The 16,749-nt window shown below is 38.0% G+C and overlaps 1 protein-coding gene across 2 annotated transcripts in view; it reads right to left on the reverse strand.

Moving 5' to 3' along the window:
• Positions 1–5,581: 5,581 nt before the first annotated feature.
• Positions 5,582–16,749, reverse strand: part of LOC147584379 (uncharacterized) — a 279,072-nt gene continuing 267,904 nt past the window's right edge. For both annotated transcript variants that reach the window (XR_015249033.1, XM_086700538.1), the window contains one exon: positions 5,582–9,700. Coding sequence is in view for 1 of the 2 variants with exons in the window: in XM_086700538.1 (XP_086556664.1) it covers positions 9,694–9,700 (7 nt within the window). In the remaining variant the exon portion in view is untranslated. The remainder of the gene's footprint in view (positions 9,701–16,749) is intronic.

Consider the following 16,749-nt stretch of genomic DNA (forward strand, 5'->3'; position numbering starts at 1 on the left):
CATCATCCTGAAGCCTTCTACAAATGCAACTCCTTGCCCCTGATATAACATGGGGGAAGCCTTAAACACCTGCTTAACCAGGCCAGCATCCTCTTACAACACAATGGTATTGCATACACCCCTGGCTTGCTTCTGATGACCATGATCTCCATCACTGACAGAAATTCGATTTGTGTAATCCTGATTCTACTCCTTGCCCTCATTTGTCCAAGCCAAGTTCAATATTCATATTGGGCTCATTGCCTTAACCCACCTATATTTGATAGCTTAACATTCCTAGACTGGGATATTCCTATTAGCAATAATGACATTGAGTTCTTGGGAGGAGCCAATCTTAAGCCACCCTTCCAAACAGAACAAGAGCCTTGGCTTTATATGCCAAGACCTCAGTGATGGCTTGCTTCAGCACCTCCTATGTGTGTTACTAAACTTAGCAACTTATCTACTTGTGTTAAACTAAAAATAAACTGGATTTTGCATATACAGCCCAAAACCTCTACAAGGCCAATTTTACCTTTTTCTCAGCCACAAGCTTTGATATGCCTCAAAAAACAAGCATATATCACACTCCTAATGTTATAGTTTATTCTAGTCTCGAATATTCAGATCACTCCTGGAATAATATATCTTGGACAACCTTTATGGAGAGACTGAGCATAATCTTCACTGGGGTAATTGGACTGTTATTGACAGGGTCCTAGAGGACATCTTGAAATGAAATATTCAAATAAGACCATATCCTTTGACCAGTTTAATAGGGAGAATATTTTTTGGAAAGACAGAGGATTGTCTGGCCCTATAATTTCTGCACATAAAGGGAAATTAAAAGGACCTTGGCTTGTTAATCTTTGGAAACTAGGTCTTCCCTTCTTCACTTGTATTATTAGCCTTGGTGAAATTTATGTAAAACGACATGTTAACCTAACTTGGGCCTCCCTGGCACAACCATCAATTTGCATGGACCACTATTTGTGTCCCTTCTCTCTACGTTCTCTTTGCTACCTCCACTTTACAGACCCAACAACTATAAAATAGTTATAATATCTCTACCTGCCAGGGCTGGTTTATGTCCTATGTAAGTAATGATAACGTTACCCAATTAAATATCTCCTCCTTATTTGAACTTCAACAGTGCATCTCAGCCTGGGTTCCTGTTAATAGCTCTGAACCCTATATGCATTCATCAAGACTAGGCACACTTTCTAAGCTCATTTGACATTGGCACTCTACTCTAAGGCAAAAAAGATTTGTTGGCCTGTTAATCATGGGCATCCTAACAGCAGTAGGCGTTATTGCCTCTGCCACTGTAGCTGGCATCAGCCTGCATCATACTATCCAGATAGCCCAGGTCCTTAATAAATTTATGGTCAACACTACCAAAAAATTTATAAGCCAGACTTCCATTGATAGACAAGTTTTGGCCCACCTAGAAGTTCTTGAGGCTGCAGTGGAATTTATTAGAAAACTACAGGAGACCTTCTTCCTCCACTCTAAACTGCCCTGTGACCCTAATTACCAGAATATTTGCATAACTGGCATTCTTTATAATCACTCTCAAGCTTGGGATGCTGTCCACACACACCTTCACAGTGTCTTTTCTTCCTATTTCTCTGACAATATAGGAAATTTAGATATGACATTGTGCCAACAGCTACAATATACAAAAGATCAGCTTAAAAATGAATATGCTGATTCCTGGGTAATGCGGCATAACCTAAATCCTTTCTCACTTACAGCTAGCACCCATCTCAAATTCTGGATAACTCTGGGAAGTGGAGTGCTTTTACTGTGTCTCTTCTTATGTCTTTGCAGAATCACCCCTCAGATCATCCAAAAGCAAAAGAAGGACCAGAAGCTCATCATGACGGTCCTTGAACACTAAACTAAAAGAACCAAGAAAAACAAAACAGGGGAAACTGTAGGGAATAAACTTAGGAATTCCCTGGGCTTTCACCAATGGGTTAACAAGGCATAAAGAATTAGAAAGCCATAGGATGTTCTCACCCAAGTTTGGGTAAACAAGATTAGGTAAATAAGTATAGAGAGGGTGAAGCAAAAGCCCCAGTACAGATAGGGTTGGGCAAAGACCCCAGTATAGAGCAAAGATACATGAGGTAAACAAGGTTAGGTATTCAGGGCAGAAACACCCCCCAATTTAGTACTATAGCAGAAAGCTGCTTCCACAGGAAGGAAGGATCAAATTAGGTAAACAGGTAAATGGGACTATAGACCCGCTGCAGTGCAAAGTTGTCCAGAGTGGAGCTGATTAACAAAAGAAAGGTTCCTTGTTGACTGTGAGGTAGCATGCTCTGTCTTTCTTATCCCCTAGACTAGTTTAGATAAACAGAGGTGGTGCCTCACATCTGCTGTAAACAACCTCCCTCCAGGCATCAAGGTTTTGTTTTGTATTAACCTAAACCCCTAGCCTTGCATAGCTTCAAAACCCCCTTTCCCTCATGCCCATGAGGTAACGTTCAAAATTTCATCGTCCCTTTGTGCACATCCATCACCATGTTTGTAAGCCTTCTGATCCTAATAAAAACGGAGCAAGGACCCTTAATCAGGGCTCTTGTCTTTTCTTGGACATTAGCCATCTCTCTCGCATTTTAATCCTGCATCCCGCTTTCTTTTTTTTTTTTTTCAACTTTTTTTTTTTTTTTTTTTTTTTTTTTTGGGACAGAGAGAGGCAGAGCATGAACAGGGGAGGGGCAGAGAGAGAGGGAGACACAGAATCGGAAATAGGCTCCAGGCTCTGAGCCATCAGCCCAGAGCCTGACGCGGGGCTCGAACTCACGGACCGCGAGATCGTGACCTGGCTGAAGTCGGATGCTTAACCGACTGCGCCACCCAGGCACCCCTGCATCCCACTTTCTTGCTGGACAAGAAAGAATTCCAGACCCAGAGTCTATGACACTAACTATATCATTAATTACATTTAATATAATTGACTAAATGATTAAAAATTACCATCATATACTGCATAAAAGAGAAACACTTTAAACGTGAAGACACAAGAAAGGCTAGGCACCTGGGTGGCTCAGTTAGTTAAGCATCCAACTCTTGATTTAGGCTCAGATCATGATCTCAAGGCTCATGGAATCAAGCCCCGCATCAGAATCTGTGCTGATAGTGTGGAGCCTGCTTGAGATTCTCTCTCTCCGTCTCTCTCTGCCCCTCCCCCACTCATGTTCTCTCTGTCTCAAAATAAATAAACATTTTAAAAAATGATGTAATAAATGTAAAAGAAAAAGCAACATAAAAGATATAGAGTGAAAACAGAAACCAAAAGAGAGATGGTATTAGTAATAGACAAATACCATATTATGAATAGATAAAATAAAAGCATTGATAGATGTAAAGTAGCATTCATGAAGATAAAAAGTTCAATCCACCAGGATGATACAGTATATAATTTAAATTGTATACATCCTTAATAAAATAGTCTCAAAATACATAAAACAAAAAATGACAGAACTAAGTGAAAAAGTAAGCAAGCCTATAAATACAGTGACATGGAAAAAAAAAACAAAAACAAAAACTCAGTCACTGAGTAAGCAGTGGAAGAATCAGTGATCACACAGAATATGTGAAAAATATAATAAAAGGTAACTTTGTGGACTTACATAGAAAGCACTGAGCATCTGCAGAATACATATTCTGTTCAAAAGCACATGAAGCATCTGCCTAAACTGAATACATACTGGGCCAGAAATCAAATCTCAATAAATTATAAAGGACTGAAGTCACAAAGAGTAGGTTCTAAGGTATAATAAAGATAGAAATAAGTTACAAAACAACTAGAATGCCCCCAGATTTTTGGAAATTAGGCAATACACTGCTAAATAAGTCATTGGGTAAAGAACAAAAACCCCAGGGAAAATTGGTAAATATTTTGAGCTGAAAGACAGCAAAGAAGAGACATATCAAAAATCATAAGATAATGCTAAATAGTGCTCCTAGAAAAAATATATAGCTTTATATGCATACGTTAAAGGATCTAAAACACCTAAATGATCCAAATTTTTTAAACATTTATTCATTTTTGAGAGACAGAGAGAGACAGAGTGTGAGTGGGGGAGGGGCAGAGAGAGAGAGAGAGAGAGAGAGAGAGAGAGAGGGAAACACAGAATCTGAAGCAGACTCTGGGCTCTGAACTGTTAGCACTGAGCCAGACACGGAGCTTGAACTCATCAACCGTGAGATCATGACTTGAGTCGAAGTCGGATGCTTAACTGACTGAGCCACTGAGGAGCCCCTAAAACACTCAAATGACCTAAATATACAACTCAGGTAGATAGGAAAAAAAAATCAAGCGAAACACAGAGAAAGTAGAAGGAAGAAAGTAGTAAGCAGACATGAAATGAATGAAAACAGGAATGAAAACAAAAACAAAAATAACACAATAGAGAAAATCAATAAAAACAAAAGTTGGTTTTTTGAAAAGATAAAATTTTAAACTCTGGTGAGACTGTTAAGTAAATGAGAAGGAAAGATACAAAAATATTACAGGGAACAGAGCATAGACTTAAAATGTTAATAAAGGATGCTATGAATGACTTTAACAAAAATTTGAAAATTAGGTTAAATGGATTCCTTAATACACAAATTACAAAGCTGAAAAAAGATAATTGAAATAGTCGTATATTTATTAAATATGTTAAATCTATATTAAAATCTTCTCCAAAAGAAATCTCCAGTTTTCTTTTACCAGTGAATAGTTTTTACAGTGAACTCTTTTTAATGTTTAAGGAAATAGGAATATCTCTCTTACACAAACTATGTCTGATGATGTAAAGAATGAGCCTCTTCAAATTGTTTGATGATGTAAACAGAAATTAAAAATCCCTAACAAAATATTAGCGATTCAAATGCAATAATTTATGCAACATGTAATACATCATGACCAAGTTGGGTTCTTCTCGATATATAAAAAGAAAATTATTTTAAAGTTCAAAAACCAGTCAGCATAATTTACCACTTCAGCAACAAAAGAACAAATATCACATGACTATCTGGATAGATGCAAAAAAAAAAGTGATAAAATCCAATAGCCATTTATGAAACAAAACAAAACAAAACAAAACAAAACAAAACTCGCCATGCTTGAAATAGAAGAAAACTTTCTTAACCTGTTTAAAAAACTATTCCAATAAATTTTGCAGCAAACGGCATCCTTGGTGTTGAATTTTTAGTCTTTCACCCTGTAACACGGGATAAAACAAGGTACTTATTATTATCACTTCTATTTGGCATTGTATTTGCTGTCCTAGCTAGTGTAATAAAGCTAGAAAGAGAAATAAAAGGTAGGCATATGAAGAAAGCAAAAAATAAAAACTGTTGTTAGTCACTCTCAATGGTTTTTGTAGAGAATCTATTTAACAATTAGAATAAAGAAATTAAGCAATTTGTTGGATACAAGATTAGTGTGCGAGTATCAATTAAATTTCTATATTCTAGTAGTAAGAATTAGATAATTAAAATTAAAAATTTATTTATTATAACTTCAGAAATACCTAATATCTAGGAATAAGTGAAAATTGTGCAAAACCTCAACACACACACACACACACACAAAACCTATAAAACTGTATTAAAAGAAATAAATATAAAGAAAAGTGCATGGAAATCCATGTCTATGGACTGGAGGAATTTACATAGTTAGCATTTTGGTTTTTCCCAAATTGATCTATATAATAAATGTACTCACAAATAAAAATCGAGCGGACTTTTTTTTTCGGGGGGGGGGGCGGGTAAAATTTGGCAAGTTAATTCTAAAACTGATGTGAAAAAGCAGAAGGATGAAAATAGCCAAGACTATCTTGAGGGAAAAGAACAAAGTACTATGACTTATGCTACCAGATGTCAAAACTTATTGTAAAACTACAGTAATTGTTTCAATATTGAAGTGGAACAAGATGGACAAATAAACCAATGGGATAAAATAGAGCCCCCAAACAGACCTATATCTAAATGGAGATTTGATTTGTGGCAAAGGTGGAATTGCATAGCAGTGAGAAAACAGATGAATACTCTACCAATTGAATTACTATGTGAAAATATATACCCCTTGATCCCTATCTCACACCATGTGTAAAAAATTAACTCTAGGCTAGTTGTAGATCTAAGTGTGAAAGGTGAAACAAGAAAGTCTCTATACAATAAAATAGAGAATATCCTTTCAGTCTTACATTATGCAAAGATGTCTTTAAAAGAAGAATCATAAGTCCTATATAGATAAGGTCTGAAAATTGGAGTAAGAACTTATATTTGTCAAAATACACCATTAAGAAAGTAAAAACAAGTTATTGAGTGGGGGCAGGTATTTGCAATCTGTAATACTAACAAATAATTTACATCAACAAGAACAGGGGCGCATGGGAGGCTCAGATGGTTGAGCATCTGATTTTGGCTCAGGCCATGATCTCATGGTTCGTTGGTTTGAGCTCCGAGTCAGGCCCTGTGCTGACAGCTCAGAGCCTGGAGCCTGATTAGGATTCTGTGTATCCCTCTCTCTCTGCACCTCCCCTGCTCATGTTCTATCTCTCTTTCTCTCAAAAATAAATAAGCATTAAAAAAAAAAAAAACACAATACATTGAATAAAAAGATTCAACATTATTAGTTGTCTCAGAATACATATTAAAGCCATCTTTCTAAATATCAGAAATTGCCACTAGTTGAGAACAATTGGTTTTGATGACATGGAATTTTGGTTTTAAAATTTACCAGCTGCTTGACTTTGGATAAAGATTTCTTCATCTGTAAATAAATGATAATATATGCTCAAAGTGTTTTATCTCTATACCTCAGAAGTTAAGTTCTATTTCTCAGGTGTTTTTAAATGGAAGAAAAAAAAAACCCACAAAACTCCCCCCTAAGTTTCAGGCAATTGAGAGACAAAGGGATTTCACATTTGGAAAACACGTTTTAAAACTTGTGGTCAGGTTGTGACTCTAACTCAACCAATGCACAACACATACCCAACCAATATATATTACCTTCATGAACTAATGTAAAAATATATTCAAGAAAGTATCATTTTAGTGTCTAACCAGCTAATCTTAACTTTGGTATGTTAATACTTAAAAAAAAAGAAAAACCACTTGAATGAGAGGTCTTCCTATGCTGCTTTTTTCTCTTTTTTGGCAATTTTGGTTAATCTCTAATATTTATCTAATGTTTATTTACAAATATATAAATGAAAATGCCTAGTGGAATATTTAATTCATATAGATATTCTCGTGTTTCTATATGCAGAAATTATAGTTCTGATTTGAGAACCCTAACTCTACTATTATTAAAGCTTTTGCCAATTTTGAAACTTTTTTTAGAGTTATTTATTTATTTTGAGAGAGGGAGTGAGTGCAAGTGGGGGAGGGACAGAGAGAGAGGGCGAGGGAGTATCCCAAACAGGATCTACGCTCTGCATGAAGCTCAATGTTGGGCTGGATCTCACAACCCTGAGATTATGACCTGAGCCAAAATCAAGAGTCGAACGCCTAAATGACTGAGCCACCCAGGAGTCCCTAAAATAACTTTTATTTTAAAATTACAGTCTCACAAATCTCATTCTTTTTTTATCTCTATCTTTTCAGAAAACTCTACCACTCTTGATTTTGATTTTGACTTCTTGCATCATGAATGCCTAGGGGCAAAATGTATTTTTCACTATTTTCTTAACAGTGTAAAGTTCTGGGGGTAGGAACATATGGTTGTGGAGAGAATAGGAGTGATTACTGGAAATCCTTGGAAACTGTCAAGATTCCTAACATCCTGAGACTTCATTTTCCTTTCTCAGTGAAAGTTGTCTGACATTATAAACAATCAGCTTTCCATTTGGTGTTGGTTTTGTTACAGAGAGAAAACAGGCTTTGAAATTAGTTAGGCAGGCAACTTTAAAGGCAAACTTTCTACTTAGCATTTGTGAGACATTAGGAAAGTACTTAATTTCTCTAAACGTCCATTTACTCATCAATCGAATCAGGAAATTATATATTATTTATGTTTTTTGCAGTTAGAATAGTAAATGGAAAATATGCAGAACTGTACCTGATACATGCAAATATGGAGTAAGTATGGACTTTCTTCCTTACTCCTTTCTATCCACTTAGGGAGGCCTTGTAGCCCTGGAAGATGTTTTGCATCTTGGCTGTACTCTTCCTCCTTAATAGTCACTCCTCAGACTCGTCCTTTTCATTAGCTCACTGAGGGAGTTACCTTCCTTGTAGCTTTTAAAGATTATTAACTAAGATGAACGGAGTGAATGATCTGTTTTTTTTTTCCCCAACTGCATGTACTGATTTACCCTTCCTTTGAGAAACAACTGTTATTCCTTTAATATGAAATTCACTTCAGTTCCCCTACCTTTTTCCATGGTTAACATGCTCTTGCCAAGGATTTGTGTGAGTTCCCTCCCTTGGTATCTGAGCAATATTTTCAGCAGATAAGGATGAGTTCTGAGTTCTGCTGTTACTTCTGTTTCCTTCTACATAAAGCACAGTGGGAAAAAATGCAAGGTACCCAGGTGACTTTCTGAGATGCTATCTGGGCCCTAAGACAGCACAGCTACTTGAAATAAGTCTTGATGCCTGCTTAAGAGACTGAGTTCCTTAGATTTGTGGTTCCAAGTTACATTTCACATATCATCATTCTTTCAGCCACACAAGTTGGTGAACAGAGAAGAATGTATTAGTTGTGTAACAAGACATCAAACCAAAAATATTCTAGGTGATTCAATAAGAATATATGACAAATGTGTCTTAATATAACTTTGCATTTTAAAGCCGATCTCCCTAGTGTTTTTAAGAGAAGAATACAGAAGAGAACATTCTTTGCCTAATTACAATTTGCCTGTAGCTTGATGTTATTGCTGTGGGTGTCTCTTACAATGGATCTACACCTCCTTTGCTGCCAGCCGTTGGCATACTCTGCTTCTTGTGCCAAAGCTCTTTCTGAGGACACAGGAGTAAAACAGTGCCTTGAGGAGCATGTGAACTGACTTAAGGAGTCCGTGGAAATATATATATATATATTTAAGTCAAAATGTATTTTGCTCAAATATTTAAGGTTAGTTATTTTCAAATAAGCAAAATGGAAAAGATAATGGCTATACTTTATTATGTAAGGAAAGAGAAAAAAGAGCTAGAAATACAAGTTTGAGGAATTCTCAGGGGTATCTGACTCTGTTTAATTGTCAAAGAAAAAGTGTATTTAAGTTAATTTCCCCAAATCTGACAGAAATCTTTAAAAGCTGTTTAGAGGTAAACCTTAAATTGAGCAAATTTCAGAAACAACCTCATTAAACATATTCAAGGAAGTATGGAATGAGGCTATTTTGGTAGAAAACGGTGTTTCGCCAACTAAAGAAGTGTGGTATTTTTGGAAATACTGCCAGTTATTTTGCTTTTCTATTCCCAGTCAATCACACTTCCTCTACATTATATATGTTATTGTACATAATAATATGCCTTCATATTATCCATAATATTCTCAACTTCTCTTAGATAAATGTCTTTCTCAATCACCTCCGTGGTTTGTACAGCTGGACTGAGCCAAAGAACTTTTTCAGTCAGATGATCAGAGGTAGCCATATCTGAAGGAAAAATGGTCCTCTAACCTCAGTGGGGAGAGCATGGAAGGAGGCAGCCTGCCTTCAGAAGGTCGAGCTCTACCTGGTTTGGCTGACCACTCCTCCTTCAGCTTCTGTTTAGAAAGGAATGGAGAAATGGGAGGATTACCCTAGGAAAGAGAGCCAGGCACCAGGACAACCTTCTGAGTCACAAACCCTGAATGGCCTTGTCCTTATGCACTCTACTCCTCATGAAGTTCTTCTGTACTCACTAATACATCTGTGGTGTGTGGGCAGTTATGTTGTTCAAGTGATAGCTTTTACTTGTGGTAGTATCCCATTTGAGTCAGCATAGTGCTTTATCTATCTTACCATAATACAATCCTGAATTAATGCAACTCATCTCCCAGAAGGCTTCCATCCAACCATTAGGAAGAAATTTGATTATTGTTGATTTTCTTTTTTTCTTTCACTTGAGGATGAATGGCATACCGGCTCTTAAAACTCAACAAAAAGTACACTTTGTATTAGTGACGACTAATTTTGCATAAGAGCAACCAGATTTCAAATCTTACTCTATTGTACAGAGAGGTTAACAATAATCTGGTGGGAAACGTCGGCTAGTTTAAAGATGAGTACAAAGGAAGATGAGTTGTTGTTTTTAAAAACTCCTTCCCTTAAACAAGATTATACCACCATCAAAGTACTCCAGCAAGTTGTTAGAAAGAGATAAAGGACAGACAAAGAATATTAGTTCAGGGTCAGTCTGAGTCCAAAAATCCAGGTGTGGAAGTCTTTCCACTTTTCGGGGACTCTTCAGAGTCCTTCCACTCTTCCATGGCACTTTATTAAACTGAGTAATAAGGCAGCTCCTCTGTCATTTGCCTTATATCAATCTTAGGAATTTCCCAATTTGTCAGGTCTCTTTCCTCTTATTATTTTGGTTGTGTCCTCCTTCCTTTGGAGAAGTCTTCATTTGAAGCTAATGTTTTTTTGTTTGTATGTTTTAGTGGAATAGGGAATGGGAACCCATGATGGCTGGATCTTGTCTCCCTCTTCAAATATTTATTTCTGAATTTATGTTTGTCTTCACTTGCAACTGTGTTACTGCGATAACCCCAGGGTTAGAAGTAGAAGTTAGATGAATGGTGCCCAGTTGTCATTTCCAGAACTTGAAGTTAAGTGTTTTTCTTTTCACCATGTTCCTATTTTCCATGCAAACTGTAATGCACAGAAAGATGAAATAGGAAGACTTTTGAACTTTCACATCAGGTCTTAGAGAAAGCGTTTTGTTAAAGTGCATTTCACTACCTGACAATAATAGGGCAAACAACATGACTCCAAATATAGCTTCCGTGAAAATTTTGACCTGATAAGATTCCTGGTTGTAACTGATGACACACTTGGAGACAGAGAATCAATCAAGAACTGAATGTGGTGGCTCCTTAGAATCTGCTGTTTCAAAGTTTGGCCAGTTTGTATCTGTAGCAGTTATGACCCTGCCACTACATCAGTCTTGCTGTGGAGCCTTTAAAAGTAGAGATTTCAATTGTTATGTCACCACTGCTCACTCCTAACCCCATCCTGATGATCCTTCAGTACATACAGGGTGGGATTCAGGGGTTCTCTGTGTTAAAGAAATCCATAGGTGATTCTGGTGGTTATCAACCAATTTGAATTCTGGTTCTATTACTTACTAACTGTGTGACTCTGGGCACAGCTTTTAACTTCCGCGTATTCTCATTTTTTCATCTAGATTACATAGGCTAATGAAGACTAAACAATAAGTTATTATGTTAGAATAAGTAAATATAATTTAAAGGTGGCTTTAAACAATCATTTAAACTAAATCATTTAAACTAAATCATTTGGTTCATGATTTTAAGGGGCGCCTGGGTGGCGCAGTCGGTTAAGCGTCCGACTTCAGCCAGGTCACGATCTCGCGGTCCGTGAGTTCGAGCCCCGCATCAGGCTCTGGGCTGATGGCTCAGAGCCTGGAGCCTGTTTCCGATTCTGTGTCTCCCTCTCTCTCTGCTCCTCCCCCGTTCATGCTCTGTCTCTCTCTGTCCCAAAAATAAATAAACGTTGAAAAAAAAAAAATTTAAGATCTTGTCAATTTTACTCCTAGTATTCATAGTGACAGTTATACTCAGGGTGACAGAATGAGTGTAGTTAGTTATCTTCAGAAATAGGAAAATAATTAACTATTTCCCATCCATAATACAGCAGAGGGGAAAACTTCCCCAGGGATTTCCATCTTGTTCCAAATTTCAATGTTTCATGATGCACATGTCTGAACAGCTGACTGTAGCTGTGTGGTTAAGTACGTAGACATGCCTGGGGTTTTGTTTCTATTCCATCACTCCACATATTGGCTTTCTAAAAATTATTTAGCCACTCAAGTGCTGAACAGATACTCTGTATGTATCATTGTATCCTCAGAAATCATTAAGGCCGCCAAGTCTACTGGCCTTGCTGTGAGTCAGTGCACTGCATCAATTACATTTATTAGTACCAATAAGACTTACAATTAGTTATTAGGACAGATATGCTCGTTCGTAATATTTTCTATTGTTTAATGCAGTTGCCAAGCTCCTTACAGAAGAAGAGGGTGCTAGTTTTTTTTTTTTTTTCTCTGTTTCCTCCCTGAGCCTCTTCTCTATCCATTATTCACTGCTCTCTGCCTTGCTCTGAAGAGTGACCCCTATGGACTAAATCTCCCTGGTTCCTTTGCCCTCTGCTACCCTTTTTGTTTGGCCAGTGGGAATTGTGAGTGGGGAATCAGAACGTCTTCTAGACCCAGAGCTCTAGTCATGCAGCCCCACCCAGCTCCCCCATTTCCACCTCTTACAGCATTTGGTAACTGTTTCCGCCTCTTATTGCTTTAGATCTAGGGCTGGTAATGGCTTCCTATTTGTGTCAGGTACTGGGATAGTCATTATGTGTCACGAGCTCACTAACCATACTTAGATCTCTGTATATGTTCCCTTCGCTGATATGTTTGCATAAACCTTTTAGAGTGTGCTGTCAGTTTCCTCCTGAGATGGATAAACAACAAACAAACTTTGCCCTTTATCCAAAGTTCTAGCTTTACATTGTCCTTGGCACAGAGGAGGAGATGCAGGGCACATTTCCCTTTCCTAACATTGTCTAAGCTAATGAGTGGTAGCAACTACAACAGCTTGGAGCACTGTGCCTTAACGGTCTCTGGAAATAGCTTCTTTTAAAATGTAAGGACACAAAGCATTTGGAAGTACCATGAAGGGTATTTCGGTGGGCTAAATGGGGAAAGGATGGTTAAATGGATGGCTTGGCTCTCTATCTACAAAGGGGAGAAGTCATCATCTACCATTTTCCATGACATTTTTGTTTCTTGAAATTTGGCCTTCACTAAAACATGAAAGAAACTGCAAAGATATGTTTATTGCCATTATGCAGGCATATGTTAACTAGGTCCTCATTCAGGGCAATATTTGGTCTTTTTATCTCCTACATAGCTCTTGTATCATCTTCTATACATGCCTATGCTGATGCTGTTATAACATGCCAGTGCATTGCTTTAACATCTTTAAAGAATTATTTTTATATACTAACACAGAATGTTTTTCTGGTAAGGAATTTACAAGTGAACTCTCTTTGTCATGTAAATTCTAAAATACATCGGCCAATAATTATAATTAGGCTATTTTATATGCATTTAAACACACTGGATGATGTAATCTTTATGTATGTTCAGTTCCTTTCCAAACATAAATGAGATCTTGTGCTGTGTTAGTTGCTCCATATGCAAGTGTATGCTTCAGCTCCAGGTTTGGATTCGGGGGGCATATTCCATTCCAAACACAGGGTGAACATCTGCCCATGAAATCTGCAAATATGAACACTTCAGGTATAAGGAGGAACAGGGACAAACCACATAGACAGTTGAGCAGAAAATGTTTTTGAGAAATAATAACACAGGCAAAGAGGACATCAGATATTTGAGGGGAAATGGGTGAATTTAAACTTCATAAGATTAACTAGGAATACCTGTGGACAGACTTTACTGTCCTCCATGGTTTGAGAATGCAGAAGTAGTCAGATCTAACAGAGAAAGTGGTAAGCGGTATGTAACAATTACTACTTATTTCCTTTAGCATACATACATAGGTGCCTCTAAGACACAACACCCACCAACACCAAGAAATTTGATACTGTATTCTTTAGGCAATAGGAAGCTAATAAATGTCTTGAAGCAAGGGAGCAATATGATCCATGCTTCATTTTATTAAAAGTTACTTGGAATGGGTGTGTATGATTTGTTGAATTGTGGGTATTTTGCCAGATCGGGAGATCAATCAGGGAACAGTTGCTGTGATTCAGGCATGACATAACAAACACCCGAATGAAGAAGCATGGATGGACCCAGTGATATGGATGAAAAGGGAGGACCATGTGCGAGGAGAATTAACCAAATCTGAAGCTACATGTGGGAATTGGGGCTAGGGAGAAAGAGTGGCCAAATATTTTTAGGATATTTTAGTCTCTATGGTTGCAGCAATATACACTGAAGAAAGGGGAAATTATGAAGAGGAGTTGGGGGAAACTGAGGACGTGGCAAAGGTGTTTTAAACCTGGTGAATTTGAGAGGTCGGCAATACGTATTGTCTATAAAACATCTGGAAGTTCTCAAGTGCAATTTGAAAAGGATTTAGAGGTACAGACCTAAGCCTGAGAATCATATGCCTCGAGTTGACACTTCAGGCTGTAAGTGCAATTGAAATCACCAGAGAAGGGGACATGATGTAGGGAAAGAAGTAAAGTAAGGGTGGGGAAAAAATCGTTTTGGAGAAGGCTTATCATTTGAGGACTTGAGGAAAAGTCAGTGCAAAGAACTTACTTTCCATTTTAAGGTTTAGAAGTGTTTCCTTATGCATTTCCTAACTTGATCAACAAGATAACCCTGAGAGGGCAAATGGTATTAACCCCAGGAAAAGAATGTCAGATACTAAAGTGGCTTGGCTAGGCTTGTTCAGTAAGGAGTAGGTAGAATAAAAACAAAAAGTCAGGTCTCTCATGTCTTCAGTCCAGCAACTTGCACACTGTCTTCGTCTTTAAAGGGGGATTTTCAAATGGAATGTCCCAGAGCTCTGGGGTCAGGGGGAGGAATGTCTGAGAGCCCTCAGGGAATCTGCAAAGCGCCCTCAAGAAGCCCTCTCTGAATGGAGGAGGCCTGGAGAGGGAGGCAGAGCTCAGTACGATTTATTGAGGCTAACTCTCAATACATACCAAATCATAACCAAACATCTTATTTGTACATGAGGTTCAGTCACAATCAGTGCAAAAACCACAGGTTCAAATATTCCTTGATGTCAAGCTCTTTCTAAGACTGACTCATCTTCATAAAACCCACACAATTCTGTGAAAACTTCTCTTATGTTACCTAGGGAAAACAACACAGGGCGAGGGGTGGGGATTTTCCATATTACTTGTGCCTCTTACAGTATTGTACTGTTCTAATACAGTATATGGGAGGTGGCTTCAAGGCTGAGTGGCAAGATGTATCGTTTTAAGAGGGCATAGCAGAACGTTCTAACAGTTGGAAAACAGCTTCTTTGTCTCTTTTGGCACCTAACTTACCAAATGGCAGCTTCAATATTGAAGCAGAAAGAATTTTTGGATATAGATATCATGCATCCCAAAAAGATTTTCAGTAAGATAACAAAACACAAACACACACATTTAGGTCACTTCCCTGGAATGCATTTGAGTTTTTCCAGGTTTACCAGTTTTTCATTATTTTGTGCCTTATGTATTCTTAGAATTGAGCTTATTCATACTTCTGTGAATAAAAACATTGCTTCTTGGGGCACCTGGCTGGCTCAGTCTGTTAAGTGCCCATCTTGGGCTCAGGTCATGATCTCACAGCTCGTGAGTTCAAGCCCCTTGTCAGGCTCTGTGCTGACAGCTCAGAGTCTGGAGACTGCTTCGGATTCTGTGTCTCCCTCTCTCTCTACCACACCCCTGCTTGTTCTCTATTTCTTTCTGTCTCTCAAAAATGAATAAACATTAAAATTTTTTTTTAAAAAGCAACTCTTCTTTAACTTCTCCCATAATTCAGAAATCATCATGGGAAGCAAGTTTCAAATCCGTGGAGACCTAGGTCTGAAATATATTCCAATATGTTTAGAAAATCCACTAAATATCTTCCCTGTAGTTTTGTAAAATATGTAAAGAAGAGTTCATGCAAAGAAATGAAACAGTCAGTTAATTATGTAAAAGATCCCATGCACTGCATGAGTTCAGGCATCCAACAGTTTTCTAAGGACTGCAAAGCCTGGGATTGGGAACAAAGGACAGTAACTTTTACCAACAGCCAGCTACTGGGTTTGGGGCTTGAAATATAGGACTTAAATGGGTTATTTAATCAACGTTTGAATGCAGGAATTATTACCAGAATTTTATACAGGGAGATACTGATGCTCAGAGAAATGAAGGTACAAGCCCAACCACAAGCAGGGGACTTGGAATTTGATCCTTGATCAAATTTACTGCAAAGACTGCTATGCCGGGTTGCCTCCAATCAAAACCTGAGATGGGTGAACTCATGTGGAAAAGCATGCCTTCGTAATTATCTTCTGGGTTGAGTTATACTCAGGCGTGGTCAAAGAAACAGAAGATCTAGGCAGTGCATATAACAATGGCTTATTATAGGGATTTGATGTCATGCAGTTGAAGGAGCTTGTTTCACAGTCTATGTGAAGCTGTGTCTGATGCTAAAGTCTGAAGACCAGAGGTCAAGCATCAGAGAAGGGCAGATGAACATCAAGTCGGGAAAGCAAGCTCAAGATGGAACTTGAAAGACTGAGCTCAACCCACAAGGATGGTCCGAAACCTTTATTAGACTGGCTTCACCTCCAATTGTGATGATGGGGGTGTGCTGTACAAGATGCTGGCTGCCCTTTATCACAAAGCTAACCACATACCTGACTCCAAAGCAGGAAATTAGGCAGGAGCCATAGGAGCTTTGAACCCAGATGTTGTGTTTCCTAACCAGAAAAGCCAGAAAGAAGCAATACTAGAATGTCATTCACAGACTTCTTGAAGATAAAGCAACGTATCTTCTTCACCTGACCTCCCAAATCTCATTCCAAATGCTTCCTGTGGCCCATGCTTACATGGACCAAATGGCCTTCTGGGAAAT

The sequence above is a fragment of the Puma concolor genome, chromosome A1, assembly GCF_028749965.1.
Source record: "Puma concolor isolate L17-30 chromosome A1, mPumCon1.1.hap2, whole genome shotgun sequence".
NCBI classification, from domain to species: Eukaryota; Metazoa; Chordata; class Mammalia; order Carnivora; family Felidae; genus Puma; species Puma concolor.